The sequence below is a fragment of the Podarcis cretensis genome (genome assembly GCF_951804945.1).
Source record: "Podarcis cretensis genome assembly, chromosome: 3".
Lineage (NCBI taxonomy): Eukaryota > Metazoa > Chordata > Lepidosauria > Squamata > Lacertidae > Podarcis > Podarcis cretensis.
The window spans coordinates 35646761-35674547 of record NC_137172.1 but is presented as its reverse complement, the minus strand read 5'-3'; the positions used below and the strand labels follow the sequence as shown (position 1 = coordinate 35674547).

The 27787-nt window shown below is 44.9% G+C and overlaps 1 protein-coding gene and 1 long non-coding RNA gene across 3 annotated transcripts in view; one reads left to right on the top strand and one right to left on the bottom strand.

The window, feature by feature from the left end:
* LOC307212273 overlaps window positions 1–2373 on the bottom strand; it is a 33338-nt gene extending 30965 nt beyond the window's left edge. The window contains exon 1 of the long non-coding RNA XR_013836926.1: window positions 2174–2373. This is a non-coding gene — a long non-coding RNA (uncharacterized lncRNA). The remainder of the gene's footprint in view (window positions 1–2173) is intronic.
* Window positions 1142–27715, top strand: FOSL2 (FOS like 2, AP-1 transcription factor subunit). Of its 2 annotated transcripts, none has more exons than XM_079969336.1 (4): window positions 1142–2097; window positions 14045–14299; window positions 18764–18871; window positions 19981–27715. In XM_079969336.1, the coding sequence occupies exons 1-4, from the start codon at window positions 1999–2001 to the stop codon at window positions 20488–20490; spliced, it is 972 nt and encodes a 323-aa protein (XP_079825462.1). In that variant the 5' UTR covers window positions 1142–1998; the 3' UTR covers window positions 20491–27715. The 2 variants fall into 2 exon arrangements, with proteins under 2 accessions (XP_079825462.1, XP_079825463.1); XM_079969337.1 differs by lacking the exon at window positions 1142–2097 and adding an exon at window positions 2542–2676.
* Window positions 27716–27787: the final 72 nt, after the last annotated feature.

Sequence of the window (27787 nt, the reverse complement as noted above, 5' to 3'; positions counted from 1 at the left end):
CAGCATTTCCTCGTCGGTCTGTTGGCAAGTGAGGCTTGCAAATAAATAACCGGGTTTATTTAGGGGTCTACCACGGGCAGTTTAGGGAAACGGGGCGCGTCCAGCAAGTTCAGGAAAAAGCCTGGACGGCTATGGGGATCTTTCAGTTCCTTCCTAGAGGAGGCAGCGCTGCAATTATAATAGTTGAATGCAATTAGGAGCTCGCTACTTAAAGTAGACCCGGCAAAGCGGGGGAATGCGTTATGAGATCGAGCGGCCGCTCTACGACAGAAGAGCCGGCTATTACTGCAAATTGCATTTGGGGCAAAGAATAACAAGAATAAGCGGGCGAAGGGAGTACCGCGCAGGCGGGCGGGGCAAACCGACTCGGTACGAAGCTTCGGCCAAGTTGCGCGGCACCAGCGATTCTTTTTATCTCCGCCGCTGCTTCTACTACTCCCCGACACGCCAAACCTGACATGCCACCCAAGATCGGTAGCACGTACTTGGGAGGGAGCCAACGCCCTTTTGCAAACAATGCGTCCTGATGCAAATCTTCCCCACCCTGCCCTTGCTTTGGGTCGCGGTGCGAATCGGCCCGTGTATTCTGCCACAATAGCGCAAGCCGCCCACACTCGAGTTTTGCACAAGCAGCATTTAAGAAAATCCACCGGCGCCGCGAATAAAGTGTCGGCTTCTCTTCTCCGTACGCCCCCCGCCGCCCCAGTATTACTATTATTATTACTATTAGCGTTTCGATCCTGTTCCCCTTTAAGCGGAGCTCGGTCTGTTGCAGACGACCAGGGAATCCCTCTCCGAGCGCGTCACTCTAACCAAGGAAACCCGCGCTCGCGTAGTACAACGCAAATGACCATCTTTGGCAACGGCGACCTGCGACAATGGAACAGACTAAGCCTACGCGCTGGGAGGGGACGGGGGACGTGACACGAGGAGGCCACGGCCGGGAAATGGAGCCCGCCAGGCGAACGGGCCGGGCTGCGCCTCCGCAGGGACGGAAAACGGGGCGAGGAGAGCGGGGAGCCGCCCGGGCTGGGTTTGGCTCGGCGGGGCTGAAAGGACAGCGCGCTCTGGTCCTGTTCTCCCTCCTCCGCCGAGTGGGAGGCTCCGCGGGGCGGGGCCAAGAGCCTGCGAGTTTGACGTTTGCGAATCCACATGGTACAGCTCTTTAGAGGCAGGGAGATGGAATAATAAGACTGTGGATTTGAACTAATGCCACTGCACTGACTCATTCAGGGAGAGTAAAGGAGCTCCGAGAACAAGGATACTAGAAAGAGAGAGAGAGGAGAGGGAGGGGGGAAGGAGGGGGAAAGAAAGATCGCTTTTATGGCCGAGAAGGGCAGCATCAAGGGTTAAGGGATCAATAATTCGGGGGAGTGTTTTTAAGCAGCAACAACTAACGATCAGGAGCCTCCGATCCCGGGCTGAGTCATCCATCCAGTCCAGTTGGAGCAGGAAGCTGGCACTTTTCTGTAGGGCTTAATTATACAGGAGGTTTAGATGCTCCTGATTTAAAAACTACAAGGCGACCGCGGCTTTGAAAGCAGTAGGGAGATCTCCACAGGAAGTTGGAAGGAAGGCAAACGAGATACATCAAGCTTTCTCTTCTGTAGAAATAAAAGTCGCATTTGGAAAACTATTTTTTTAATAAGTATTTTGTTTTGATTCTCGCGTGAGAGGCAATGATTTGCCTCTAGAGCGCGTGCATTTTCCCCCCTTTTGCACTGTATGCGGAGGTTTTTTTGGGATTTATTTTTTAATTCCCGCAAGAAACAAAAAACCAGGAAAGGACTTATTTTTCATTGCTTAAAATAGAGAAAAGGGAGGGGGGGAGCAACACCCTGCCAGATCCACTTGAGTGCATTTGGAAAATCCTAAGGCAGTAAATAAAAGATCGGAAGCGAACAAGACAGGGAGGGACTGAGGAACAAAACAAACAAACAGCGTGCACAGGTTTTTGTTTTTTTTTAAGATTTCAAAGTTTATTTCTCACCTCGGACAATGTACCAGGATTTCCCAGGGAACTTTGATACCTCCTCCCGGGGCAGCAGCGGTTCTCCAGGCCACCCGGAAACTTACAACAGCATCACAGCTCAACAGGTAGGGGCGAGGGGGGAGTGGTCCCTCTCTATGCTTTTCCCTCTTAAATCTCGAAATGCCTCTGAGGGCATTTTACCTGGAAGAGGAGTTCAGGTGATCTCAGCAGGTTTCCTTTCGCTCTGCGTATACGGAGATCGTAGGTGATTTTGCGCAATCCAGGTCCCTGATACTGGTTGTTCTCCCCCCCGTGTCCTTTTTCCGACGAGCGAGCGCCTCCGCCGCCGCCACCGCCACCTCCCCGGCTCCTGGCTCCTTAACCAAACAGCAAAGTTCACTAACCACACCCCAGTCCACCTCCTGCGAGCGCGCTCCGACCTCTCCCTCAGTCGCAGATCAGGGCGAAGAAGGAGAGGCGGCGGCGCGTCGCCTTTGGCCTCCAGTCCAACAGCCGCCGAGACACCTTAAAAGGAGGCGGAAGCGGCTGCTTGGCGGCGGCGGCGCTGCTGCTGTTGCGAGAGTTTGGGCGGGCGAGCGCAAAGCCGCGCCGGAGCTGGAAGTTTCGAGCTCGCCAGGGCGCCGGAGCCGAGAGGCAGCCTGGGCTGCGACGCGGGGCCGCCGAGGCGGCGATCGGGGCTACAAGTAAGCGCAGGGGTTTCTCTCGGGGGAACAGATCCGAGCTGCTTCTGCAAGCCGGGGATGCCTTTGCTGGAACGGTGCGCTTGGAAGGAAGGAAGACCCCGGCGCGCGCGCGCCACCATTGCGGGACTGAATTGGGGACCGGTCCATACGTGCGGGGGAAACGGGGATGGGAGTGGGAGGACGGAACCCACAGCCGCTCTTAAGATCCCGGTGGGGTCTTCTCTCTACCCTCTGGGTGTGCCTCTCCTTGGCCCAAAGGGGAGATGGCCTTTTGCCTAGTGGCAGTTCGGGGTAACGTGCAGACGTATCTGCCCGGGGTGTGTTTCCGAGCCCGTCGGGAAGAGAGGTGAAGGGGGGCGCAGGGCAAGGGTGTGAGGAGTCGGAGTGCCCCAGACGCGCGCCTCTTCGCCAGCAGTGCTCTACGTGCGCACTGGCAGGAGAGCAGCGGGGTGGGGTGGCCACAATGTTTGTCTCAGTAGGAATTTGGGGGGGGGGGGAATACACGCGCACAAAGGGGGAACCGTGAGTAGTTGCCGGAAGTGTGGGTCCGACGTATGCAGGATGCAATCCTAGACCTCTTTACCTGGGAGGACACTCCATTGAAGTCAATGGGGCTGACTTGGGCTTTGCTGTACGTTGTTAATGTGGACTGAAACTCCTGGTGGAGCGTAAACAGTCTAAAAAGGGACGTGTCGGTCTCAACATCGGTCGTGGCAGGCGTGGAAGAAAATCACATTGTCTGGGCATGCTGGGGAAACAACTCAGACACCCACCAACCCAAAAATAAAAAAGTTATGCTGCAATCCTCAAAACAACCTTCCTTTTTACATTGCTGGAAAGCTTGAAGAAGTGATCAGCTTGTGAACAGCAGTTTCGTCCTAGTTTAAATTGACTTTGTTGGGTTTTACTTCTGCCCCAAGACCTCAAGGAAATGTAGCCGCACAATTCTCTTTGTACAGTAACGACCTTTTCAAAGGTGGTGGGTTTGGGTTCCAGGAAGCCTTGTGTGGGGATATTTATCTGTAGCGTACCCATTGGTTGATGTGATTCAGATCCAGTAGGCTTGGGAAAATAGAAAAGCTTTTGGCTATAGGGGGGTCCTGATCACTTCTTGAATATCACCTGAACACATGGAGTGCCTTGCCCATGACAGCTGAATGAACTAAATGGTTTGTAATGGATTTTTGAGGGAGTTTCAGAAGTTAGAACCCCAGTGGAGAAGGGGTACGCCTTAGTAATAGCTCTTTCTTTGGCTTTGGTTATACAAGCAGGATCCTGGGATTATGTAAAGTGAGAGAAAGAGTGGCACATCCAATAACTTTCTGGGTAGATTTGCTTTTAACCTGTTGCTCTTTCACTTCCTCCAGTTCCTTATCTCCTTATTCGCAACACACACACACATGTGTAGAGATGGCAAATGGAACATGAAAGGAATCTCTCCAATGTTCCTTGGTCACAGGCCCGGATTTACATATTTATATGCATTCATGAGAGACAAATGTATTGGCAAGCCAGCTGTTTGGACCCCACACCCTGAAATGGAGTTTTAATCATATTTTGCAGGCTTGGTGGCAGATCAAGGGCATTAAATTAAGAGACATCTTCCGACGATTGGGCTGCTTGAGAAATGCAAAGAAACAGGTCTAGCTACCAAGCCGGATTTAAATCCACTTTGATTCAGTCGAGTGGGTTTGTGAATTAAGCTACAGTGATTTTGAAAGACCCTCTGTAGAAAACAAGAAAACAAATCTGTGTATTTTTCATTTTAGATCCCTTTCCTGGGAAAGGGTCTAGAAAGATGTGGAAAATTGGTTTCTTTCCAAGTGCTGAAGTTGGGATAGACTATATGAATTAGATATATTTGTCTAAATTTGCTTTTATTTACTCATTTCTGTTTGCAAAATGAGGGACAGTTTTTAACCGTTTAAGCTGATTTCCCAGAAGACATTGAAAAATGTGTGGGGCAGCAACCAGGATCTTTGAGGAAGGTTCTGTAGGTCCATACCAAAGGGAACATTGTATTATCCCCCACTGCCCCATGGCTCCTCAGTTCCTTCAGAAAGATTTGACCCTTCTCTCCCTTTCACAAATAAGTATTCAGTTTTCTGAGATGAGTAAATGAAACACTAAGCATGTTTTTCACATTGACTAAAAGCATACAGTTCTACTTTATTCTCATTGTGATTTCTTTCTCTCTCTCTTTTAATAGTAGCAAGTTTTTAAAAAGCAATATCTCTGGAGGCAAATATGTTTTTCCTTGGCTCTGCCAGCTGGCAAGGCTGCTGAAATACTTTTTTCCTCTGTTTTTGAGGTCCTCTTCTTTCTCTCTCTCTCCACCCTCCCAATAATCTTCAGGCTTAAACATGTCAGCATGTTAAAACAAACAAACAAATCATTTCAGGATTATGAAGAGGCATCAAGATTCTAGAGTAGAAAATACATAAACTACAGAAATCAGTAGACCTTCTTCTAAGAAACAAGTTAAGTACAAGGATGCAGTAGCTTGATGGATAACTTGAGTCCAGTTGAGTTTTCATTCAAATAATACTTTACACACAAATTGGATGGATTTCTGGATTGCAACTGTGATAACACAGCTGCATAGATTTCTGGAAATCAGGTTGTATAATACTGCTGTATTAGCAAAGGCCAATTAGTTGTTTCATTGTAAGTACAGCTGTATGTTTTCTACAGTCTCAAGTATAAAAGTGGCCTTTATGACCGTGGTAAGTTTGCTGAAATAACTACACTTCCATTGGATTTGAAACTACCATATTAGAAACATATTCTAAATGGTGAAACTGCTATACAAGGGTTAGAAGACTGTCCTTGACTGAGCACAACTTAACTATTGGTTAGTTTTGAGCACGCCACAATTAAAAGGATTGTATTTGCAGTGAATAATAAAATGTTATGCCATGTACCCAGTAAATCGTGCTGTGTTGTCCAGAAATTGTGACTGCCATTAGTTTACAGCTGCCATGTAAAACCAGTGGAAACTGTCAGGTAATTCTACTTTATAGAGACACAATCATTTACTGTTTGGAAGTAAAACAACAACAACAACAGCCCCACCCTTCTTTTCTCTCTCCAGCTTTTGTTCTAGCTTGAATTTCCTTTTCCTTGTCTCAAATTAAATGCCATTTCATGAGCTGTGCCAAACTACAATTAATTCAGTGCTATGCTGCTGTCGAAGTGCTGGAACCATCTCCTAATACATTCACAGTAGCCTTCTAATGTAGCCATTTCCATTCAATGTTTTTAATAGCGTCTGTTCGGGAAGGAGATGGAATGCATTTTCATGTTGGCTCCATCTTCAAGCAAGCTAGGGAGTGATATTGTTGCTTTGCTTTGGTATTCAGACATTCCTTTGCTGCCTGAATGGACCTCGCTGGTATTTATTGTGGAATGGTTTTTGACCTTCAGAATGCAAGTTCTTACAGGGTCCATGCAATTTGGATACATTTTTGGGATAGCTCTTTTGGTACAGCGTCTAGCCTGAAATGATGCTGGAACTTGAAGAATGAGAAATATTTCCTGTTGAAACTGAAATCTGTAAAATCAAGGGTCGTTGCGCTCTCTCTATTTCCCTGTGGGTGCCCCTCCCTCTTTTCTCTCGATCGGTATTTTCTTAGGTCTTTTCGAAGATGTCTTATGTGCCATCCTAGGCTAAACCTACAGCTTCTCTGAGAGGCGTTACACAATCTCATCAGTTACACAAACATACGATATTTCGTAACATGTTTACATTGGCTGGCCTTGCCTCTCTTCCCCCCAGAATGCCTTTCTTACAACTTCTGTAATGTGTGTGAAACCTACTGGCAAAGTGAGGCGTAAGGTTTTTTTCCACATCAGCTAGTTGTGGACCTTCTTTGTTTTTGGTTATGTGTGCTTTAAACTGTCCTATATAAAACTTTGCCAGTGGTGCCAGTCGGTGACATTCCACACACATCAAAGACCTTATTTATTTATTTACTTAGGAGAAATGACTCTCTCGGTGTCCAGGTCGAAGCCAAAGACGCCTCTTGGGTGCCCTCTGTAGGCTGTTCCACTTAGACAGGTTTCCAGAGATGATACACAATGGAAAGAAATCATTTGCTCACTTACAGTAAATGTGGGGAATCTTCTTTGGGAAAATGGATAGAGTGAGTTTTCTTTTTAAGGCTTGTCTGTACTTTGCGGCCCAAATGATCGCTTTAACGAGACTGCCGATGAACGTGTGTTCATATTCTCAGTCCGCCACTTCCCAATCTTAATATGCCAAGCTCTCCTTCAGTGTTTAGCTCCCTCTGTGAAGCTGCATGTTGTTGTATATTCTGCTCTTCAGAATTTACTGCATCTCTTGCCTCTCTTCTAAGATGAAGATGACACTGGTCAATTGCTTGATCAGTTCAACTGGCTGTGTGCTTATGGTTTGTATGTGCACTTAGAATACAGCTCACTCTTTGTCCCGGTATCCTTTCATGGTCGTCAAGCCTAAAATATTTGATCAGGCCATTCATCAGCTTCTTTTGGTTTTTATTCATGTGCTCCATTGTGTTTCCCCACCCATATTCTCTTAGCTGTGGCTGTAGGTGGTGCAGTAAAGAGCTGTTGCTCTTCAGTTCCCTTTCTGCATCCGTCCTCACAACCACTCACACTGCCTACCTTCCTTCAGCTGCAGGGCCAGCAACCTTATGTGCTGCTTAATTTTAGCTTTAAATTTAATCATCATCATCAACAACAACATATGAGGGGTCTTTGAATTCAAGCTTGCCTGGAAGTCACACCCTCCATGTCTGCTATTGTTTGAGAGAAGTCCTTAGTGAAGGAAGGTTGCTTGGCATGTGCTCCCAAGACATTCCTGCTTCCCTTGCTTTGCCCTGTTCCAGATTGAACTCTCCATAACAAGAAAGAAAGAAAGAAAGAAAGAAAGAAAGAAAGAAAGAAAGAAAGAAAATAATGTCAGAATAGATTTCTGCATGGTTTCTGTCAGTGATCACACTGTTCAGCATCTGGAAGATTTCTACACCTTCCCTGCAATTAAGAGCAAGGGAAATGTCATTTTCTAACCTAATAATAATGAATAATAATAAGTATTTATTTATACCTCACTTTTCCCCTGATGGGAACTATTCTCTTCTTCGTTACAAAATAAAACACGTGATTTAATCAGGGTGAGGGGTGGGATGTCATACTGGGATTGATGAGATTACTTATCTTGTCTTGCAAGATTAAGGCAAGGGGAATGGGAAGGGGTTGGGCTATGTTAAGTTTTGTTGCTGGGGGTAGCTCAGTTGGTTAGAATGCGGTGTCGATAGTGCCAAGGCTGCAGGTTCGATTCCCGTATGAGACAGCTGCATATTCCTTCATTGCGGGGGGCTGATCCTCAGGGTCCCTTCCAGCTCTCTGATTCCAACTTTTTCTAGCCACTGTGACAGTTCCTTGTAGAGCAAGAGCGAAGAACCTGTTGCACTTCAGATGTTGATTGACTAAAACTCCCATCATTCCTTACAATTGGCCATGTTGCCTAGGGCTGATGGGAATTGGAGCCCAAGAACCATGTGGAGGGCCACAGGCTGTAGATTTGATACCATTATAAGATTTTGCTACAAATTAGTTTTTCTGTTTTGATATGGAAAACGATGGGTAACATGAGATCTATTTATGTGGGTTCGTTCTATTTCTGTTGGTGACAGAATGATCTTTTTAGTAAATAAATAAAGCTTTCTAAAAGAGAGGCGGTTTTGATGCAATGAGGAGAGTGATTTGATTTTGAAGGCTCTGATTCATCCTGTGGTTAATAGGCTGGCCTTCAGATAACTAACCTCACAGAGTTGTCGTGATGGTAAATAAGAGCATGATGAAGCATTCTGTGTGCCGAAAATGCTGCGGCAATTAATAACAAAATTTGTGAAACGAGGAACCATAAGAGTTTATCACTCCACGTAGATAGCCCTTATTTCCACACATTGCATTCTTGTAGACATTATTTGCCTTGGGTACTATGGCTCCTTGGTGACCTTCATTTCTTCAGTCTTGGATCAGGCCACTTTAGATTGTTTGTACTCCTCTGAGTGAAAAATATTTTGGAGATTGGCTGCTCGAGGTTTGATCAAGTTTAATGCATAAGGTGTTAATTTAACGTGTTATCCATGCATCAAGGCAGCTTTACATATGGCATTTTTCCTACAGAGGTACAGGAGAAAACAGGAACATCCAAGAATACTGTCATAAAGATTGCATACATTTTTTTTTTAATCACCGTGATTGTATGTGAAGGATTTATGTGCCGTAAAACAGATAAATGCACAAGTGTAAGCTCTCTTCCTCCTACAGCCTTGTAGGTAAAATGTCATTTACGTTAAAGGTAAAAGTAGATGAAGCAGACTTTCGTACAATAAGCAGGCTTGAAAAAGGTCCCGCCACGGAGGAGTGGGTAGAAGGTAGCTCAGGATCTACTTCTAGATCTCTTGAGTGATTTGCAGAAGATCCACATGGGGTTGTGACACTTAATTGTTTAACCTGTAGCAGCAACAAATATGCTATCTCTCACTAAATAGGCTGCTGAAATGAAGACAAGACGTGATTTTGTAACTCAACTGTTCTGGTATTGAAAACATACCTAGGCTCAGAATGTGCTCAGAGGCACCTCTTCTTTAATTATAATGAAACGTCTTTTTGCACATCGCTCCAGTTAATAGATCTTGGCGTTCTAGTAAGAAACAAAGCTGGTCCAACAAGCCTAAGTCTGCCATTCCCTTCCATAAGGCAGTCATGGTTGGGGAAGTCTACTCTTACTAGTAGAGCTATGGTTGTAAGCGGCTGGTATATGCATAGTAGACCTGTAAGCAATCATTGCAATTTGTACTTCTGCCTTTCTGTTGAGCTGGTCTTCAATCCAGTGGGGCATGGTACCCATTGGGACTGGTGGGTTGGAAAGCGGGGAGGCCAGCAGTGAGTGGAGTCAGAACCCATAACTGACAGAGCCAACTCCATTTTAGTATTGTCATCCTTCTCCACCCTGTTGGGTTCTACAAAGACGACAATGAGACTGAGGAGGAGGCCCAGAAAGTTGGCAGCCAGGGCCCACGCCCTGGAGTGGTTGTAAGTAAGAAATCAGACAGGTAGGGTTTGGCTTGAGGGCAGATTGAGGTTGGTGGGGCAATGCCCCATTTTCCGTAGTAAACCAGCCTCCGCCACTTCCAACTTCTAGTTGTTTGGGAGAGGTTTGTTTTTGGCTCCTGATCTAGGTGACTTGGAGGTCATTGTAATTTATTATGACCTGTCAAATATGGACTCCTCCTCTAATTAGTCACTTAGATAATAGGAAGGATATTGCCAGAGAGGGAACATTGCTCCAGTGTGGATCGTTCAACCCGTTACTCATCTTAAAGCATGCATGCGAGGGGTAGCTACACAGCTTGGAAGGCGATGCCAACTAAACATATGGAAAAACTTTCTGGCAGGAAGAACTGTGTGAGAGTGGAATGGTGTCCCTCAGGAGGTGGTGGACTCTCCTTCCTTGGAGGTTTTTAAGCAGAGGTTGGATGGCCATCTGTCATGGATGCTTTAGCCGAGATTCCTGCATTGCAGGGGGCTGGACTAGATGGCCCTTGGGTCCCTTCCAACTCTACGATTCTGTACCTCAGTCACAATAGTGAGAAACTTGCATCCTCCCCAAAATCTGGCAGGATAAGTCTCTTTGGCAAAGACATAATGGTATGGCACTGAACAGTCTGTCGGCATTTACCTGTTAAAGAGGTTCAGCTGGAAGATAACGAGTAATTTGTAAAATATCATTAACAGGTTTCCCTCCCAATTTACTTTCAGGAAGTATGAGTCTGACACAAAAGCTGAGAACAAAGTGCTAGTTTTCTCACGGACACTGCCTTGCTGTGGCCAATAAATTTGAGTTCACCGGGCTTCCCATCAACCACATAGGTTCCACATATCAATAATTTCTATTGTTGTTGTCTCTCAATATAACATGCATATAACTGTTGGAAGTACAGAAATCTGAATACAAAAGCATTCATTTTTCTTCAGTGTGCTCGTCATCATTTTCTCAAAGAGTCTTTGAGTATATATTCTTTGCAATAATCAGAAACACAACTTCCATGTTCAGTGGCTATGTGCTTTTGCTGGATGTGGTGGGGAACAAAACAGCATGCGGATTGTTCCCCCTTGTGCCTTGCTTGTGAACTATTTTCCCAGGGATATCTTGCTGCCTTTAATGGGCAGGTGAGAGCTGTGGTCCTGATGGACCTTGGGTCTGATCCTGCAAGGCAAGTCCTCATAATTAGTTTTTGTGGTGGTGGTTTCTCTCCTTGATGTTCTTACACTGCCCAAAGTGTGGATGATTTTCAAGGACTTCAAATGGTTCTTAGTTAATGGATCTAAAATCCCAAGTGGTCGGGACATGATAGGCCTGTAAAACTAATCCAACATTTTGTATGTTTCTTGAATGGCTCCCTTGTTAGACAAAAACATTCCTTCTCTTAGATTTTCCCCTCCAGGGCCTGCCCATTGTTTTGTTTTGTTGCTTCCATTCCTCCAGAGTTTTGGTGCCAGTAAACTATCCAGATGGATTTACCTCAGTCTGGAAACAAGGTGTACAAGGCTTCTTTTTTATATATTTTATTTTGCAGGAGATCATTACCTAGTGCCTTTTTAAAAGCTTCTGTTTTGTTTTGTCTAGACAGAGCAAAGAGCTGCAGGGAATTTTTCTGATCTGAATCCCAAAACACATTTTATAAGGTATTATTAAAATATAGGCACGTAAATCTGCTGCAGCTGGAGGCATCTTTATATTCTACTCTCTTTTTTTATTATTTTAAAAAGAAACACTCCTTCCATGTGATCCCAGAATGGGTGTGTTGTACCAGCAGAAGGCACAGCTGTTTCTCAGCTCAAAACCCATGGTCATGTTGGTGAAACAAGCACCAGAAAACAGTCTCCACCTTTGTATTTTAAAAGAGATTTATTTATTTGCCACGCCTCACCAACAGGTTCATAAGGCAGCTTGCAACATAGAAGTGAAAAAAACCCCAACAATTAACCATTCAGACCACAACAAATAAATAATAGGCAGCAGCAATCAGATAAAAATCTGATAAACAGCAAAGTAATGTCATACTGAAAGCGGTGTGTCTCTCTTAAGTTCTTTGTGAAAGGTATTCAAAGTGGTAGGCATGCCGCTGACTACAGTACAGTATATGCTGTTACTGCTGACTTTGCTAGGCACACGAGGGAATTTGTGTATCTACACTTCACATGCAAAAAAGGGACTATTTCATGGTTGGCTGTCTCATTGCCTTCCAAGCAGCTGTGGCCATAGGTTTCTTGTGATGGGTCAGGGCGGGATAGTCCTTATCTCAGGCCAATGTCTCTTCCGAGGCTAGCATAGTTCTGCAGCACCCTGAGCCAACTCCTCATTTGGCTTTGCTGCATTGCATCCTGGGAATGGAAGAAAATTGATTGGGCTGTAGCCAGGCTGCCTGCTGAGAATTTGTGAGGGAGTGAATGGAAGATGCCCAAACAAGAATCTTGCCCATTTGTCTTGCCCAACCTGTGTGGGTTTATTTCCTGATTATTTTCCCCTCCTTTACTTTCTTCACATTTTATAGAATGTGGTGGTAGGCTGTGGTGGAACGCAACTGTGTAGGGTGGGGATTAAGATTTTTGAATATTCCTCCATGTTAAAAGCCAGAAACAAATTAGTATTATTTATTCAATTTATGAGTTGCTGGACCTGAAAGAAAAGCTCCAAGTGACGTTAGAAATGTTGCAAAGGGCTACACTGGTGAGAAAAGAAACACTTAATCTGGGTATAAGTCCCACTGAACTCTGTGTGACGCTTCCAAGTACACATGTACATGATTACACTGTTAGTGGATTAGTTTGGTAAATGACTCAAAATGGATATGTATGCCATGTCCCCAAGACACTTTGACTGCCTGATGCTCAGTGCCATCTCATTTTCAGGTTGAAATGTATTTCCTACAAATTGTCAGGTGGTTGATGTAATTTTTAAAACTCATAATCCCTAGTGGAATGAAGGAACCAAACAAATGCATGTCTTGTATCTCAGCTCTTGGAATAACCTTTCAATTTTTCAACTTGTAAAATGGGGGTCAAAAGTGTGAATAACTTTCTGTGTCTAGTCTTCTGTGCTATGCAAATTGCCCTGCAAGTGATGATCCAGCTTGTTGGCCCTGCATGCCGAAGGTTCTAGGTTCAATCCTTTGCATCTCCAGGTTAGAACTGGGGGTGTCCTCTGCCTCAAACCCTGGGGAGTCAGAGTGGACAATGTGGAACTAGATCAGGGGTCCTCAAACTTTTTCAGCAGGGGGGCCAGTCCACTGTCCCCCAGACCTTGTGGGGGCTGGACTATATTTTTGTTTTGGTGGGGAATGAATGAGGGACGATGAGTGGCGCGTGAAATGGCTCTGGAGAGGGGCTGGCACCAACAAAGCCTAGCCCCTTTCCTCCTCTAGGCAGGGAGAGGAGAAGCCAGGAGGAGAGAGGGAGGAGGTGCCACCGTTGTGGGAGGGAGAGGGAGGGAGAGGAAAAGAACGCATGGCAATCCACACGGCGATTCCCGGACCGTCCCCTGGCCAGATTTAGAGGGCAATTGGGCCTGATCCGGCCCACAGGCCTTAGTTTGCCAACCCATGAACTAGATGGACCAATGCTCTGACTTTTGAATATAGCAGCTTTCTACGTAGAGTGAAATAGCGTTGTTTTGCCACAACTCTGGACTGTTCAGGTGGGGTGGAATTGTATGAACTGGAAGTAAATGTAACGAGTTTGGGACAAGGGTGGGGAACCCGTGACCCTCCAAATGTTTTTGCACTTGCAATTTCTCTCAACTTAGTGGTCATGCTGAGTGGAGCTGATGGGAGTTGGGATACAGCAACGTCTGGAGGGCTATAGGTTCTCCACTCCTTCTCTAGAGTTTTAGTACAGCCCACAGGCAGGGCACATGCAGCATATATTAAGCTGCTGGGTTTAATCTTCCAGCGTCTTCAGTTAAAAATAACTTGCATAGCAGAACTGAGAGAGACCTTGGCTTGAGCACCTGCAGAGCAAGCTACTGCCCGTCAGAATAGACACCTTGCCCTCCAGATGTTGTTGCATTGCAGTTCTCAACATCCCCGGCCATTGGCTGCACTCACTGGGGCTCCTGGGAGTTGGAATCCCACAACATCTGGAGGAGACTCCCACCAGGTGTCCCAAGAACAGTCAGTGCTGCTGAGCTAGGTGTTCTCAAAGTCTTGCTTGGCAAAAGAACATCTCCTGCTTCTGTGCTGGTGTGCCACGCCTGCCACCTTGCTTAACGTTCCACTAATTCTGGTTCTACTGATTTTCTCGCCCCGTCTTCTAGAAATTCCGGGTAGATATGCCAGGATCGAGCAACGCTTTTATTCCTACCCTGAACGCCATCACCACCAGCCAAGACTTGCAGTGGATGGTGCAGCCCACTGTCATCACCTCCATGCCAAGTGCCTACTCTCGCTCGCATCCCTACAGCCATGGCCTGCCAAATCTGTCCTCGGTTACTGGACACACAGCTCTTCAGAGACCGGGTGTCATTAAAACCATTGGGACCACGGTGGGCAGGAGGAGGAGAGATGAGCAGGTAGGTACACTGGTTGAAATGATACTGTGCAATCCGCTAGCTGCGTGTGCTTGGAAATTCTCAGAGCTGAATGCAGAGCTTCCAAGGCAAATAACTTCATGTTCCAAGGGTTTTTGGTGACCCCATCTTTCTCTTTGTGTCCATGGCTAACTTTGAGAGTGCTGCATCTGGCAGATACTTCTATTTAGGGAGTTCTAAAAAACCATGGCAAGCAGCCGTCATTAACATTAGAGCACATGCTTGCTTTATCCCCTGTCATTTCCAATGAAGGGCTGTTGGGACAAGGCCAGGAAGTATTGACGACCTGTAAAAACTTGCCACCAGTCGGGACTTCCAAGTTAAATCATTGGGGTGGCTTGATGTCTTTTCCTTAGGCTTCCATTTGTATATAGGCTTTGGTGGCATTTCCCCCAGTGTCTGTCCTTCTGGAATGAGTAGATTCTGATAGTTATTATTGGATAGTCTCCATTGTTTTCTGTGTTTCGTACTTGATACTTCATTTTTGATTCCAGCCTTGACCTGTACACACAGTTTATCAGAGCGCAAAATGTCGTTGGGAAGATGGGCAGCATTGAATTCCCACTTTAAAGCTGTCTGAGCTGCTGCCTGTCACCAGATCTTGGGGCAAAGCAAATTCCATAATACATATTTAAAACAATGCTTGTTTTTAAATGAATCAAAGAAGAGGAGACAAGACTGCTTCTCTCCACTTATGCCCCTTTCTGCTCTCTCCAGTTTCATCCAGAACCCTTCTGTTTTGAGATCAGTTTCTTCTTTAAAGCACACGCCTATCAAGAGATGATAATAAGAGTCTTTTTTTCTGTGGAAAACAGCTTCAGGGTTAGGTGAGATTAGCTGCTGCTACCAGTTGAATGCTAAATCCTCCACCATCAACATCATGAGTGCCTTTGTAGTAATCTCAGACAAGGATCTTGTCAGCTAAGCTCTTTTTGACTCCCTGTTTGTTTGGCTGCATTTGCATGAAAAAGGTATTTGCGTGAGCCCAGGAGGTTTGCTTCACTTCAGTGACGGCAGATGTAAGCAAATAAGACCTTGTTATTGGAGTTTGGTAGCCTGCTCTGGGTTTTGTAGGCGCCTGAGTGGGATTTGTGGTTGCTTTGCCTGATTTTGGGGGATTACTCCATCAGTGTTGCGGCCCTTTCCAAGGGAGTAGCACTGTTGGCCTTTTGCAGCAAAAGCAACAAAAGAGTCTTGTGGAATCTTAAAAACTAAGGGCTGTATCCCCCTGCCCCCAAGCTGCTCTGGAGGGTCCCTCAAATCTCTGGAACTGATTTTTGAAGGTGCCCGGGGGACTGGAGAGAAGGGGAAGTTCTGTTGCACAAGGGGAAGGCTGTTGTGCAAGGGGAATGGCAGCACTGGGTACAACCCTCACAGTTCTACAGCATATGTTTTCATGGAATAGAGTCTTCTTTTGATTGCTGCCTCTGGTGTCCGAGCTTACAGAGTCTCCAGGGCTACCATCATATTGATAAAATGCAACAGGTTAGGTCAGTTAATGGATCTCAGTTTTGTTTGCATTTATCCCCAATCATCAAAACATTTTATTCTGGAGTAGTCCTACTTGAAGCAACCTTTGCCAAACTGTGTGTTTGATGCATACAATCTGAGGGGCTTGTCTGAGATCACTGGTCATATACAGGCAAAGAAAGATCACCCTGATCCTATATATTTGCTTTAACCTTCCAGGTGTTGATCTTTAGCAGTGCAACCCCCCCCCCCCAAAAAAAACCCCTACACCGGTTGAACTCAGTTCATTGCCCCCAAACTTCAGTGTTTGCAACTCAAGGGTGGTTAACGAGGCTTTAGGGTGCTATCTATTGGGGAGTGTCCCCCTCGCCCCTTGTCAGATCCTTTGTGGGCAAACGGTACAGGGACAAGGAAAAAACACTGGCCAGCTAACATTGCAGCTTTGGATAGGAAGCTTCCTAGCTCTGTAGCAAAGATGCTAGTTGAGTCTTTTATTGCACTGGAGTCAATATTTTTTGCTTCTAATCCTATGTTCACTTCTATAGAATGGATAGGTAGGATCAGGCCCTTGCTTTGCCATATGAACAGCTTTGTAGCTGGGAGTTTTGTCTCTTCCATATAGGTGGGAAGCTGTAAGAGAACAATAAATGTTTCCTACCTTAATTGTATTCTGTTGTACTGCCTTTAAACCAGAAGAAATTAAGATGGCTTACAACTTAATAACTTGGTGCAACCTACTGAAATGCATTAAGCAAAAAAAAAAAAAAAAAATTAGGGGACGCAGGTGGCGCTGTGGGTTAAAGCCTCAGCGCCTAGGACTTGCCGATCGAAAGGTCGGCGGTTCGAATCCCTGCGGCGGGGTGCGCTCCCGCTGCTCGGTCCCAGCGCCTGCCAACCTAGCAGTTCGAAAGCACCTCCGGGTGCAAGTAGATAAATAGGGACCGCTTACCAGCGGGAAGGTAAACGGCGTTTCCGTGTGCGGCTCTGGCTTGCCAGAGCAGCGATGTCACGCTGGCCACGTGACCCGGAAGTGTCTCCGGACAGCGCTGGCCCCTGGCCTCTTAAGTGAGATGGGCGCACAACCCCAGAGTCTGTCAAGACTGGCCCGTATGGGCAGGGGTACCTTTACCTTTACCTTTAGAATAAAAATTAAAAAAAAATCTTGTGGGTTCACCTTACTCCATGTGCCCATTTGACCGCTTTGATCTGCAGAACTGGTACTGGTGCCACACAGTCCTCATTCCACACTTGTAAGAAATCATTCTTTTTGTGTGGTGTCACCTAAGCTTTGGAACTCCCTGCCTACTGAGGCAGGCACCTTCACTGTATTTTTCTTGGCACCTGCTTAAAATACTTTTTGTTTAGGCCAGTCTATCCAGACACATAGATGTTTATGTGTTTTAATCTCCCTTAGTTTACTGCTGATTCTAATGCTTTATATAAATGCTTTTCATTACTTGTTTTTAACTTTTATCGTTGATAATTTTAATGTTTCTTGTAAACCACTTGGAGCTTTTGTTACACTCGAGCAACAGTTTAAATAAACACATAAGCCATATCAAAGGAACAGTAAAGCATTATGAATTGTAATTGCTTTGGCCTTCACATGAGCTGCTCCCTCACAGCCGTTTATGCGCTCGGAGGCCATCTTTGATTCCTTTGTGACTTTCATCTTCTCTCTAGGGCTGGGCTGATTTGGAAAGCGTAATGTGTTAATGATGGAAAATCCCAAGCGATGCGAGTGAAAAGTACTTCTTGATACCAAACAAAGCAGCCTATTTTTTGATTTGATACGGGCTTCTCCAATTTGTCCTGCCCTTGAGGACCTTGGCGCCTGACCTTCAAGTTAACAACTGTTTTTCAAGAGGGAAGAGGCATATAGTTTGTTTCAAGAAACAGAAGCTTGCAACATCTTCCTATGCTTTTACCTCACAAACCACCCTCGTTGTGAAACAACTTTGGGAGAGAATCGGCCGTGTGTTTGGCCTTGATTGCAGATTCACTGTCGTCTTGCCCAATCTTCCTCTTAAGTTTCTTCACCCTTTGCTCCTCCTCAATCACCACCACCTTGCTCGCTCTTCCTCTGTGGTTAACTTTCCCTTGAAGTTGTTAAGGGGTTTGCTTTTGTGACTAGTGCTCCTCCTGCCTTGGGGTTCAGAGGCTCAGGGCTGCCAGCTTCCTGAGTCAGTGTCTGGAACCGTGGTGGCTGTGGCATGGCGAGCGCAGCCCAGACTGGCTGATCCATCTCCCATGTCTGAGCCTTGGCTCTCCCTGCCCGAGGCTGGCACCATGACACAAGTGGTTCTTTCTAGAGAATTTTCTTTGTAATACAGTGGTACCTCGGGTTAAGTACTTAATTTGTTCTGGAGGTCTGTTCTTAACCTGAAACTGTTCTTAACCTGAAGTACCACTTTAGCTAATGGGGCCTCCTGCTGCCACCGTGCCGCCGGAGCACGATTTCTATTCTCATCCTGAAGCAAAGTTCTTAACCCGAGGTACTATTTCTGAATTAGTGGAGTCTGTAACCTGAAGCATCTGTAACGTGAAGCGTATGCAACCCGAGGTACCACTGTGTTGTACAGAAGCTGTTGCTTTTTCGTCTCTCTCTACCACAGGGTACATAGGTTTGTCTCCAGGGCCTGGGATAGTAAACCTAACACCCTTCAGATGATGTGAACTTGATAATGTACAGATGTTGTTGGATTCTCTCTGACCCGCTGAGTGGGGCTAATGGAAGTTGTGGAATCCAACCTCATATTCTGGGGTGGAGGGGGGGCACATGTTCCCCACTCCATATCTTATAACTAAAACATGTGATATATGACTATGCCCAGAGAGTTCAAAGAACATGCTGTGGAGTACACCAGACATGGCTCCTTTCTCATTGTGGTTGATCCTTTGGAAATGAGTTTTCTTCTTTTGCCACCTGTGATCTGATGGTGTTGTGTTTTTTTCTCTTTGCTTGTTTGACCACAGTTGTCGCCTGAGGAAGAAGAGAAGAGAAGGATCAGGAGAGAGAGGAACAAACTAGCAGCTGCTAAATGCCGTAACAGACGCCGAGAGCTGACTGAGAAACTTCAGGCAGTATGTATTCCCTCCTTAGAAGTCTCTTTTTTTGAGAATGCTCACTTTCGGCCGTCTAGAATGGATCTGTTTAATAAAATTTGCATAATATACTGACCCTCTTCTTCAGCGGGCTTATCTTCTCGTGGAATTTGGAGTGGCCTTACACAAGTTGATGTAGTGCAGGGACAACATAACACTTGTGGCACGCATGTGCTCTCAGAGGTGTGCCTCCAGGGTCTTTCTCCCCTTCTCTCCCCAGTGAATTTAGGCTTGAAAGAAGTATTCTATTGTAGCCATTAAAATAGCTTGTGGGGTGTAGATGTGTGTGTGTGGTGCCCACAACCATTTCTCCAGTTTGCAAATGGACCCTAGATCTATGTGGCAGGTCTCCCAGACACAGCAAGCATTGAAGTGGTACCATGTTCCTCTGAGCATCAAATTCTTCTCCTGTTCTCTACTGTCCTCTGTTCTGGCCCTGTCAGCTTTTAGACAGCCAGGAGACGAGAGCTGTCTTCAGCATTCTTCACATGCAGAGCTGCTGGGATCAGAAATGCTGCAGTGGCTCCAATTTGCAGCGGATTCAGGATGTAGCTGCATCCACATGTTGAGGGAAGTGTGAGAGGCAGCTAGCTCCTACCTTGTTCTCTAACCGATATGGTACCTATCCAAGCAGTGTGTTCATCAGTGTGGAAGACGTTCATTCACTGTTCCTGGTAGAGATCCACAGCAATGAATTACTAAGGTGCAATATTTAGGGATACTGAGCCTTCTATATTTTGATTGAACATACCACTTTGCTGCAGCGACTCACCCTCCCCCCAAAAATGTGAGGGTTAAGATACCTGAATATTGAAAACACCTGTTTCTTAAAAAGAAAGGGAGAGAGAAAGCATTAGTCAGCAGAGGTTTTTTGTGCCACATTCTGAGTTGCCCAAACTTATTTTTGTTTCCAAATGTATCCTGTCCTTCAGTGGCTAGTCAGCATTCCTTAAACCAGTAACTTACAAATATTTATATTAAGCCCCATCTATCTACCTGTGCTCACCTTGTTGTATTTTTTAGTTTGGGCTCTGTACAAGCCGCTATTGTTGCTGCCGCTGATCACCTTGTTTCTCCTGGATCTGTAGGAAACTGAGGAGCTGGAGGAAGAGAAGTCTGTGTTGCAGAAGGAGATCGCCGAACTCGAGAAAGAGAAGGAGAAGCTGAGGTTCATGCTGATGGCTCACAGCCCCATGTGCAAGATCAGCCCTGAGGAATGCCGAACCCCGCCATCTCACAGCCTCCAGACCGTCCGGACTGGAGTGAGCAATGCTGTAGTGGTGAAGCAGGAGCCCGTCGAAGAAGAGATCCCCTCCTCATCCTCTGACCTCGAGAAAGGGCAGAGATCAGTCATTAAACCTATCAGCATCGTAGGGGGCTTTTACGGGGAAGAGCCGCTCAACACTCCCATTGTGGTGACCTCGACACCCGCCATCACCCCCGGAGCATCCAGCTTGGTCTTCACCTACCCCAGCGTGCTGGACCAGGAGTCTCCTCTCTCCCCCTCGGAGTCTTGCTCCAAAGCTCACCGGAGGAGCAGCAGCAGCGGCGACCAGTCCTCGGATTCCTTGAACTCCCCGACTCTGCTGGCACTGTAACCCCTTTTCCGTTTTGCCCCCCACCCCACCCCACTCAGTTACTCTGGAGGGGAAAACCCCGCCTTTGAGATCAAAAGACCAGCACAATGACTTTTTTCTTTTTTCCCACCAAGCACAAGGGCGGCAAAAGCAAGAAGAGGAAAATAGAAACTTCCTGGGACGGGAAGAACCAGAACAAACGTAAAGCCATATAGGAGTCGGGTGGGGAAGCAGAAGTCGCATTACTGGGACCCAAGTGCTTAGACTACATGGTGTGTGCGTGTGTAGAAGTGGGTGGGAGAGCCAAAATCCCCATCCAACGTTTAGTGCGAACGGATGTGAGCTTCAGTAAATCGCTAGCCCGTTCGCCTGTCATTGCTGATGAATGGACTGGCGAAACCAGGTTCTCTTCTGTGCTAAGTAGTACATTCCAGTTAGTTTGATCTCATTTGGGCCTTCACGTTTTTACTTTCTATTGGATACCATGACATTTCGAAAACTCTTAACACACAAAAAAAGGCTTGTGGCAATTGTCATTAAACCGCTGCTGATGTTAGGATCTGCCTACATGGGATTCTTGCTGTTGTTGGGTGTGGGGGTGGGCTTTTTGGAATAGATGGTGCAGAGCCGAGAGAGGAAAAAAATAACAGGTCCAAATGGTTCTTAAAAAAAACACACACCACAACAACACTCCTAGCACCTTTGTTTTGGGGGAAGTGGGGTAGCATGGAAAGAAACAAGTGTTGGATATTCTGTTGACAAAAAAAAGAGTCTTCCCCAAAGAGACTGGAGTATGCAGATAAACACGTTATTTCTTGGTGCATTGCAAAAGCTATGACTACCACATGCCTCCACATCAGTAGACCAGGATTGGTGCCAAGGGAACTGGGGAGATGCCAGAGTGAGTTTCCACTAAGCCTTTGTCTCTGGCATGGGTTGTTCTGTAGTTGGTGTTTTGTCAAATACGGTGGCTGGACCCTACGTTGCCTTTCCCCTTGGCTGCCAGCCACCTTGAGTGTGATGTCTCCTCCCCACTGGCACACCTGACTCAGATGCTGGGCTGCTCTCAAACAAAAGCCATCGGCTCCCAGCTCTGTGAACCATTGCAGTGCAGCAGTGCTGCTGTTCTTCTCTTGTGGCTGGTCCAGGAAAGGGATTTACTGAGGGCAAAAGTGCAGGAAGCAAGCTGGGTGCTCCCTTGGATAATTCTTTTCTCTCTGTGTGCGTGTTGCGCTTCGCTCATCAGTTCCTAGCCAAAGTTTGTGTGTGTTGCAATTTGATGACTTTAGGCCTTGTAGTTCCTTGGCTCCCTTTCTGGTCCTGGAGACATTAGCGGAGAATTTGTTTTTGTGCCTGAGTATGGTCCTCTGCTGCACTCTTGTCGCTGCACATTCAGGTGGATATGACTGTTTGAAAACCTGTGCTCACTACTGAAATGGGCAGCGGGCTTTGCTTTTTCTCGCATCTTCTGTGGTGCCTAGACAAAATCCTATTGCACTTAAAACAGCGCAGCTGCTTGGGTTTGCAGAGCTGAATTGGAGAGAAGTTTGCTGGGTTCTGCCCTTGTTAGGTTAATGCTTTCTTTTGTATAGAGAACATCCCGTTTAGCCCAAGCTAACTGGGGTTCCTGTCATGAGCATATTTATGTTTGCAGGTTTCCACTATCATTTTTGTTTTCATTTGACCTCAGGATTTATTAGGCAAGATGGCAGATGGATACATGATTTCACTGTGCTCTTTGGAGACCAGCTTTCTCACCTGGGGGAATCTCTTCAAGCCATGCTAACTCCATTGGTGAGCATCGCTGCCTTCCTTGAGACTCTGCCTTAACAGCTGGGGAATTTGCTTAAGTCTTTTGAGTGTTTCCAATGAAGTCAGTGACTCAACTCCCATTGACTGGCTGTTGGTTTTTTTAATGCATCTGGATATCAGCCATAGTGTTAGGTCAGCTGCTTGCATGTCATTGTGAAAGGCCAGAGGTTCTCAAACTGTGCTTCACAGGCTGCTGGCAGCCCACAAGCTGCATTTATGTTGCCCACTGAAAACACTGACCAACAAGGATACATGACTTCACAGGACGGTGCTCAGAAAAAATGCAAGGTTATGCATTGCTTTGCTTTGTAGAACAAAAGAAGTTTATTAAGTAGTCTGGTGAGACCACCAGCAATTTTCAAGTCCATTCCCTCAAAAAGTTTGAGAACCACTGTCCTAGGCTATCTTCTGGCTAGTCAGAATAAATCAAAGCCATACTTAATAACAGCTACAATGAGAAGAAGCCAAATTCTGTAACCTGAATCAAGCATGCACATATTTGAGTATAATTTTGAAATTCGCATTATTTATATTGCCTGTGCTGGCCATGGGGAGGAGAAAAGAGCTATGCAAAGCGCTAAAAAAAAACCTACCTCTGTCCACCGGCAGTTGCGCTTAGAGCCCTTCTGTCCTCTTAAAAGTTCACCAGGCATTACCTACATATTTTCAAGCTTCTCTTTGCAGAAAGGAAAGCCACAGTTTTGGGTTTTGGATGACAGCACAAACCGCATATCCATTTTGTGGATCCGGCCTTTAATACTAAGCTGCACTTCAACCGCACAGTCTCTTAAACTCAGAGTAAATGAGAGTCGTGGTAGTAACTCTTCATATTTAAAAGCAAAACTATACTGGAAAGGCATTTTGTTCAAGATATTAACACCCAGGCATTTTTCTTCTGACATTTCCCTTTTTAGACAGTGCCACTGGAAGAGACTCAGGCTTGTATTCAGGGCAAATGCTATTCAGAGTAGACCTCTTAGAAATGAATGAACCTGGGCTAGCCATGCCCATTAACGACAGTGAGCCTACTCTGAGGACTAGTGTTCCTGGTTCTAAGCATCATGTAAAAGAAAATATTCTAAGCATAACAGAGAGCAGAAAACTGCATCATCTGACTGTAGCATTTTTTAAAAAAAATAGCACAATATACCTTTCACTAAAATCACTGATGTGTTCTCTGAAATACTGCTTGTCTCAGCAGGCGAAGAACATTTTTTTTTTTAAATCACATGTTGCTAGCCCATTTAACTGCGCTGGGTCAGATTGAGCCAGGCTTCATGTCCGTCTTAGAAATCCTCGGAAAAGAAAAGGTTTGAATGCGACGGAGGCATCTTCTCTGCCAGGCTTGTAACTATTAGCAGAAAAGAAAGAGCATTCTCTGAAATTCCCAGTACTATCCAAGTGCACATGAAGGTGCCTTGGGCACATATGCAGGCTTATATGTGAGGCCGCCATTTGCTGGTTGGTTTGAGTGGTGCTGCTGCCGCAGCAGTTTGATAGCTAACTCTGGGCAAAGGGCACAAAGCCTGTTCACAGAAAACCTGGAGAGGACTAAAGAAAATTCAAGGGTTGGCAGGGCTTTTTGCTCCAGCTTGTTTTCTAAGTTGTAAAAAAAAAGGAGAGGCAGGACTTAGGACTTGTTGGTTTTGTGACAAGTAATAAAGGTGGTAGGCAAGGTCTGTGGAAGAGTTCAATTTTTCAGAGTTTGCCTTGGGAAAGATCTGGGTTTATAGCTGGAAGCAATTAGAAAAGTGGTCTCTGAACTGCTTCCTGTAGTTGACCTCAGATCTGTCCTCAGGCAACTTTAGTGTGTGGCCGTGTACATGCCATATACATTTAGAGCACATGGCTCCTCCCCCTCCTCCAAAGACTCCTGGGAACTGTATTTTGTTAAGGGCATTGGAAATTGTAGCTCTTTGAGGCACAAAATACCATTGCCTGGCTTCTTTGGGGAGAAGTATGGTGCTTTGAATGTATGGTGTGTACCCAGCCTAAATGATGCTTGTCTTATACCTATGGGTTTATATATATATATATATTTATCACTTGAATAAGGTTCCCTGGTGAGCTGTGGCTCACCTTCACCCTTTCTGCTGGCCAGAAGCGTGTCTTGCCACCGTTCTCCTCCACAAAGGAACTTACTAGGGTAATTTTGTGGCAGATATTCCTGTGCATCTGAGTCTTACAGTTGATTCAGGCATGTTTTGCTGTGTGAATCCAGTTTTAGCTTCAGATTCTGCTTTTCATCTTCTCTTATAAATTTGTACATCTGAAGGGGTTATATCGCACTTATTTCCTAAAGCTGCCCAGATGAAACTCCAGTTTAATCCTTGCAAGGCATGAGCAGTGGCTTTCGGGCCTCTTGGAGACTTCTTCTTGATTAATGCTTCCACTTCTTCTTGGTCCTACAGGATGATAGAGACAGATCTGGGTTTTAGTCTTGGCATGTCAACCCGCAGATGACACCCTGGTGGGATTAATTTAGTCAGGAGCACTACAGAAGTACATCCAGATGGATGGCATCTCAACTATGTCTTGGCATAATGGATGACATCCCAGCTGTAGACATTATGAAGCCCCATGTCCCAGTGATGGCTTTACTGTGGAAAAGAGACTAGAGATGTTTTGTAGGTGAAGCCTGGAACAGATTGCGCTCTGATCTAGGAAACATTTCCCTACTTGTTTTTTGCATGCATCTTGATTATTATGGATGTCTTTACTCGTTAATTTGCCATACTTTTGGGAAAACCTAGCACCTTTGTTCAAAAGGAAAATATATTTGTGTCCCAACACTAACTCTCTTTAAAATTCCTGCTTCCTATCCATTCCAGCTTCTAATGTTTGAACTTTTCCTTTCCATTCAGTTTAGAGTGCAGTCCAGCAAGAATTGTGGCTTTGGAGCTCTGTTCCATTTCAAAGTGTTTTGTCTTAGCCTGGGTGATGTAGATATAGGATGACCACAGTCTTTTAAGGGATTGTGCTCTTAAGTCAGCAATGTGCTTGTGATAGAACAGGAGCTGGCGCCATCATGTTGGTGTCAATAGATTTCCTCCACCACCTTAAAAAAAAAAAAAATTAATCGATCTATTAAGTTCATTTGAACCTAGCAATGTGCTGCTTTTATATTCTGCTTGGCCTTAATCCTAAAAGTACTCATTGCTTTCACATTTATTTATTGGCAGGCAAACACTTTTTGTGTCTGCTCCAGCAAATCTGCCCACCATTTAATTTAACATCCCTCAAACGTGTGTTCCTGTTTTTTAATGCCAAAATGAAATTCTGCAACATTTTTTTCAACACACACACACTCCCAGAAGTATTTTCAGTCATTAGAGTGGGTCAAATATTTTAAGAGAGGGCACAAATGATCCCATGTTTGTTTTGTTATTTATATTTATATAAAAAATGTTTACATCTTTTTCTCTGCCTCAAATCTGTATTTTAAAAACAACTTTATCCCCCTTCCCTTGCTGACTTTTAAAAATGCTGTTTTGTTTTTTTCTTTTATAAAGTAGATGACTTGGACTTACAATCTTGGGTTTATGGATTTCCCCCAATTCAGTTGTGTCATTTTCTGTTGAGTTGGCTCTGCCCTGCTTTGTGCTGTGTCTTCTAAAATTACATGCAGGATTTTTGTAATTTTAAAAAATGGTGGTGCCCAAGCATCTTACTTTCCAAGCCTGCTATAGCTTTCATTTGCATGAATTCTTTCTTAAGTAAGCTATAGGTATTGAGTGGTGTGCATCAAAACACGGGCAAATTTTTGTTGTGTTTGTTTTTTAAGGGCAAAGGCTATAGCTCAGTGGGACTCTGGCCAAGCCTCTATCTGAAACTTAGAGAGTTGCTGCCACAACGATTGCAGAAATGAAGCCCTTAGATTATTCCTAGGGCATGTTAGCTCACTAATTTGTGAACTAACAAATTTGGACTTTTCTCATTAAGTACAAATCCTGTTGAGGTGATCGTATATATGATCACATAACTTAAGTAACAACTCCAGTTGCCTGCTTTTTAAGGCACATCACTGCTTGCCTACTCTGCTTACTTAATTGGGAAGAAAATCACGTCAACAGAAGGGAAAGCTGCAAGAAGATCAAACCGCATGTGTTCTGGGACCCTTGCAAAATCAAAAGCCAGAAGAATAGAAGAAAGCAAATGCGTTTGTGCCTCTCTGCAAGCGGGATGAGAGAAATGGGAACCACTAAATTGAGCAGGGTGGAAATCCTTTTTTTTAAAAAATTGTTTTGTATAAAGAAAACTTCTTTCTAAAGAAGCATAATCAATCCTCTGCAAATAGTAATACGTGAGGCCAGACGAACTATTTCTAGGTACAAGAGATGAATCAAAACTTTTTTTCTGTCCTATGAAACGACTCTCCTCCCTTTCCCATTTCGTACAATTAAAAGGTTGGTCCACTTTCTTGTTTGTGGCTATTTGTTGTGGGGGGGAGGGGAATATGAAATTATGTGTAGAAAATAGACAACAGGTTTGTATTTGCTCAGTGAGCGGATTAAGTGTTGTGTCTGTGTATATATAGATTCTACTGTGTAGTCCACAAAGTAACATTGGTAAGAGAAGAGTGTATCTTTATTCACAAGGTAGTTTAATAGCGTAAAATGGAAGAATGCTTTAAGATTCCTGAAGATAAAAGGGCCTGGATCTCTCTCTGTTTACATGACTCTGATCCTAAATGCACTCCTGTTAGATGTTTGTATCTATACTGATGATAACACTGGTAGAGGAAACAGTTCTCAGTGATCTTATTTGTGCAAATTCACAGAGATCAGTAAATTTTTGGGTGTGCCATTATATTTCTCTTCCACACAGAAAAGTAAGTTTTTTCCCTCCTTTGCTTAATTCGTGGAGTGGAATTTAAAATTACTGAATTGGAATCCCCTTTCTCTGATCTTTTGCATAGATCTTCCCATGGCAGAGAAGCTTGGTTGAACGGTCATCTTCTCGCACCTTTCCTTGCTATATACAGGCCTACAATATTTGCACTAAAAAAAAAGATGTCAAGAATAATTATATGAAAGCTGGTTGGAAAAAGCTTGCTGCTACAAAAGAACGTATGAAAATAATGGCCATGCTTTTCAGTTTTAATGGAGTAGTACCATTTTGTAAAGTAAAAAAAAAAAAATCAATCTAGAATGAAATGAATGAAGGTTTTATATATCTTGTCTTAAATATTACCGTTTTTACTTTCTCTCGCCCTTCCTTTCCCCCACCCCATCTTGATACCATTCCATGCCTGTCATTGCTCCCTTTTCGTGATGATTGAATGTGTTCACTACCCCCAACCTGCAAGTTCAAACACTTGTAAATTACGCTTTCATGGCACTGCGGACACCTTTTTTGTATAGTGAGAGCTAACTGGAGTTCTTCTCTCTCTTTGGTTGAAGTCATTAAAAGATATCCTTTGAAGTCATTAAAAGATTCTCTTTGTGACGACTTAATTAAAAGCTTGCATTCTCCTTCTCTGTAAACAAGCATTGATAACGCTGGC